Raw genomic sequence first — 5,173 nt, forward strand, 5'->3', positions numbered from 1 at the left:
CAATTGACGTTGTGGGACCCTTCCCTGACGCTCCAGGTGCGGTTAAATTTATCATAGTGGCGGTTGATTACTTCACCAAATGGGTAGAAGCAAAACCACTCGCCTCAACCACTGCTATGATAACAAGGAAATTCATTTGGGAACACATCATCTGCCGTTTCGGATTACCAATGTGCATTGTCACCGATAACGGCACCAACTTCGCTGCCGACGAATTTCAAAAATGGCTAGAGGAACTACACATTGAGCACATATTCTCCTCAGTCGCACACCCGCAAGGGAACGGCCAAGTCGAGAGTATCAATAAAAGCCTAGTCGAAGGGATCAAGGCACGGTTGGGAACGGCCAGGCGTGGCTGGGTCGATGAACTCCCAAGTATCTTATGGGCTCACCGCACAAGCCCAAAAACAAGCAATGGGGAAACACCCTTCAGCCTAGTCTACGGTTCAGAAGCGGTGATCCCCGCAGAAGTAGGTCTCCCCTCTCCTAGAATGTTGGCTATTGAAAAACTAGACAACAACATGGAACGCAGGATCGATTTGGACCTCTTGGAAGAAAGGCGCGAAAACGCTGCCATTAACGAGGCCAAATATAAATCCAAACTTGAAAAGTACTACAACGCGCGCGTCCGCGTTTGTACTTTCAACCCAGGAGACTACGTCCTACGCGACAATGAGGCATCTAATGCCGAGCGCCCAGGCAAACTCGCCCACAAGTGGGAAGGACCCTACCTCATCAATGAGGTCTTAGGGAAAGGCGCGTACAGATTGCAAACACTAGAAGGCGAACCTATCGCACGCACATGGAATGCACAACAGCTTCGACGCTGTTATATGTAAGCCATGTTCTTACATTTCTCTATGTAACCTATCGGGCCGCAGGCCATTTGCAAATAAATAAATAAGCAATTTTCTACATTATTGTTCATTATTACTATTACAAATGCGTGTTCCACTTTGCGGTATCCCAAAAACAGATTGGCAAAATCTTCATTCGTGATACCCATACAAAGTGGTAACCACACACAAATATTGTAATAGGCCAGCAAAAGGCAAACAGACTTGCATGTTTTATCCGGCCGGATACACAAGTTTTTGTTAAACACTTAACACAATTCCTGAGCCCAAAAAGGCAAACAATGGAATTGACGCGGACTCATACGACAAAGGTATGGAGTACACTCGACCCCATTCACAAATGAGTAGAGTTCCGGTAATATAAGCTTTTACAAAGCTTAAGCAATTCTAAAACCCTCACACGGTAAATAACAGAATTGATGCATACCCATACAACAAAAGTATGGAGTATACTTGACCCCGTTCATAAATGGGTAAAGATTACGCATACACACGTTCAGACATGCAAGAATTAAAAACACTTGTACAAACTGAACAAAGAAACTATATATTCAAAAAATTCAAGTATCCACATGATGCTTACTGAATTTACATAAAGTTCCTATTCTATACAAGAGGAATACAAAAAAGGAGGCACACTCGCCAACCTAAACCCTATTTTTTACCGCTGGTACCCGCGTCTCCTCCGGCACCACCAGCGGGTTCTTCCTCTTCCACATTAGGGTAAAGCATCCGCAAGCGGTCAACATAGTCCGCAACCTCCAAACACTCGTCCAGCTCCCCTACACAGGCAAGGGGCGTGTCATAAAAGGAGGCTACGGCCGCTTTCAGACGACCCTCGGTATCCACATCACGGAACCCGGATGCCTGATCAGTATAACCGCCTGCGGATAATACATTGATATGCCAAATGCAGCGGTTATAACCAGCCTTGAAGCCAGCATCGCGCGCACGTTCCTTAACCAGGTCTAGACCAGATGAGGTCTCCGGGGCGTTCATGATAGCCTCGACAATCTGCAATAAAAGGATCATAAGTCTTGAACTACTAATCCAAGCAAATGTAAAGGCAAAGGATACTTACACGCGCGATGCAGTGAGTCCGCAGCCACTCACGGTCAGCTTCCAGCTGGTTAAAAGAGGACACTAAGGCATCCTTGGCCTCAGCAGCAGCTTCAGCCCGCTTCTCCGCAGCAGATACGCGGGCAGTAAGGTCTGTAACCGCGACCTCCCGGGCCTGAACCTCAGCCTGTTACAAAAACAGCAAACGGTTCACTCGATAAATATGTTCAAAACAATAAAGGACGAAAGCAACAAAGTTAAAGAAACGTACCTGCAGGCTTTCAACAACTTTGCCTAAACGAATGCGCTCCGCATTCGCCTCTTCAAGAGCCTTGGAAACACGGCTCTCCTTCTCTGCGGCCTCTTCATGGGCCTTTGAGGCACGAGCCCCGGCTTCTTTGGCCTCTTCAAGGGCCTTCAAGGCGTCGGCCTTCGCCTGCAGCGCTTTAAAAGAAATGGCCTCCGCCGCAGCTTTCTCGCTGCCCAAGGCAACATTTGCCGCCTTGACATTCGCCAACTCCTGCCGAGTATGAAACAGAACGTTATTCTGCTTAGACCAAGATTCATTCCATTTCTTGCGCTCGTTGGACAACTTTTCGTTCCAACTCTTGCGCTCATCAGCAAGGAGTTTAGCAAGGGTACGCACCTGTTTCAGCTCAGCAGTGGCAGCCCACTCAGAAGTCTGCTTCTGCTTCTCAAAAGCAGCTTTGTCCTTCTCCAGCTGCTCCGCACCCGCACGAGCAGCCTGGACCAGCTTTTCTGCTTCCGCCCGCATACGAGTGGCCTCCTCCTCGCGGCGGCCCAGCACCTTATAATCTTCCAAAATGGCATTAGCCACAATGGAAGTCCCTACCAACATTGTTGAGAGCTGGTTTATACGCAACTCTCGAGGTGCGGCACGGGCGCGCTCAATTTCAAAGGGGGTCCCCAGACCACCCAAAATCTCCTTACAGGCCGCAGGATCATTCGAAATATCATCCCCCTGCATAACAGTCCAGGGGGGTCGGTGATACATAGTACTGCGACCTTGGGAGTATGTGCGGTAATAATACTCCAACTCAGTCTCCCCAGGCTGAATTGGAGGCCCATCATAACCCGCACCACCGGTACCAGCACCGGTAACCTTCGCCCCAGCAGCAGAGCTCTGCGGCTCAGTATCAGTCTTCTGCGCCTCCGCATCAGACTTTCCTTTCCCAGCATCAGAAAACCGCAGATCCAAATTATCCCCATCAGGGGGACTAATAAGATTGTTGGATGAATCCACGGTATCAAAAATCTGGGTGGCCACATTCTCTGCGGTACCATTTGTCCGCACAGTCGACTCCGACACCACCTTGGCAGGGGGTGTCGACGGCACCTCCGTTGCACCCGCACCCGTGGCACGCGGGGGGGACTCCGGAGCATCGAAGATAGAAAAATCTTCATCTTGAGGCTCTGCAAAAAAGTCAAATAGCTATCAAAACTAGTTACATAACAGTTAAGACAAGCTAGCCTACACTTACCAGTGACAACCACAGGTTTTTTCTGCGTCGGAGCGGACCTTCTGGTTACCAGCCTCCGACGTTTGGTTTCAACACCGCCAGCAGCTTTCTGCTCTGGCCCTCTCTTCTCACCGACTGCAGGGGGACCCGCAGCTGTCCCTCCCGCGGAAGTCTCTTCTGCATGCTTCTTCGCAGCACCAGAACGTGACTCCGCGGCTGTACCCAAACCCTCAAGGGTATCAGATACTATCACATAATCCTTGTGTCGACGAAAAGAGGAATGAGAGATACCTGCTGCCTGCGGCACCAGATGAGGCACAGTAGTGACCTCCTTTATCTTCTTTTGGCGAAAGCGCACGCCCTTCACAGTTTCCTCTTTGGCACACCTTTCGCTTCGGGGTCCCCCAAGGCCCCAAGATCACCTGCATGGAATCAATACGTCAATAAACCAACATTATCAACACAAATGACAAAGCTTGGATATTATACCTTTGCCTGACGGCAACTCAACTGCCAGTGCAGCCTCAGTAGGCACCCGGAAGTTGCTACGGATGATAGTATTGTGATCCTCTTCACCATCCGCACAAACCACGGTCTCAACCGTACCCAGGAAATCCGGGGCAAACATCCTCCATGCAGGAGCATTTTCTGATAGCAAACACAAATATCAGTAACACACACAAAAATAAGGAACGTAAACAGATAAAAAGTACGTACCACCGCTCTTCTCCCGCACCACGGGTTTCGAGTTCTTGCTCCTCCTCAGCATCATACGCAACAGCCATAGTTGCGTATTGGTCAGCTTCACGGTCTCAATGGTCTGCAACTGAGGAAACCATTCCACTGACTTCGAGCTAGGGACCGCAATGGTCTCCGCGATGATCGTCTCGGTCACGTTCCGAAACGTCATATCTGCAACAATGGCAGCAGCTTTGATATAGAAGAATTTCTTCTTCCACATCGTCATCCCCTTGGGGGGAGTCATCAGCTTGGGGGTACCGTCTCGTTGACGGAAAGAAAAGAACCCCATGGACACTGTCATCTGATAGAACCGTCGGAAATCTCCGACGGTAGGCTCTATACCAAGAGCACGGAAGGTGAACTCAAAATTTCGAATCCGAATCATACCAAACGGACTCACTTGAGAAATGTGGACCTTGTACCACTCCAAGACATCCACGACAAACACCGTCAACGGTAACCGGAGATTACAGTCACCAAAAAAGTCGGCCCACATGGTCACATAACCGGCCGGAGCGTCGGCACCAGTATCACCCTCCGATGGATATTGAGCCCCATATTCAGGGGGCATTTGGACAGTAAGCATAAGATTGTCAAAAGTCTTCTTGGTCCACCTTAACGCCGGTAAACCAACACCGGCAGCCCCCTCGTCTTCTTCTTCAGCTACTATCGGCTGTTCAGGATTTTCACCCTCCACATTGTGTGGATTCGATGGTTCAGCCATCAACAATATTCAAGAAAGAAAAGATGGTGAACGGAAACACCAGCAACCTCACCGGAATTTCAGAAAAAACAGTCGGAGAAGACAGATAACAGTTTCTCTCTCAAACGGCAAATTTTTTGAAATTTTCGAACAAGTGAGGGGAAACCACGAACGGTTTCCCCTTATATACCCATCGCAATTAATGCGGAGGGAGAAAACGAATGATCACGTTCAAAAAGAGCGAATCATAGGACACCACGTGTCGAGCGCCGTTTCCGCTGACGATTATCACGCGCGCGTGGCCGCCCACGCGCCTGACACAAGAGACGTTT

The 5,173-nt window shown here is 49.4% G+C and overlaps 1 protein-coding gene across 1 annotated transcript; it reads right to left on the minus strand.

Moving 5' to 3' along the window:
* Positions 1-2,098: 2,098 nt before the first annotated feature.
* LOC118486587 lies at positions 2,099-4,942 on the minus strand. Its single transcript, XM_035983130.1, has 5 exons — positions 4,115-4,942; positions 3,869-4,045; positions 3,419-3,613; positions 3,012-3,350; positions 2,099-2,103 (listed from the first exon to the last, which is right to left on the minus strand). The coding sequence occupies exons 1-5, from the start codon at positions 4,860-4,862 to the stop codon at positions 2,099-2,101; spliced, it is 1,464 nt and encodes a 487-aa protein (XP_035839023.1). The 5' UTR covers positions 4,863-4,942.
* Positions 4,943-5,173: the final 231 nt, after the last annotated feature.

Source organism: Helianthus annuus, chromosome 14 (genome assembly GCF_002127325.2).
Source record: "Helianthus annuus cultivar XRQ/B chromosome 14, HanXRQr2.0-SUNRISE, whole genome shotgun sequence".
Taxonomy (NCBI): domain Eukaryota; kingdom Viridiplantae; phylum Streptophyta; class Magnoliopsida; order Asterales; family Asteraceae; genus Helianthus; species Helianthus annuus.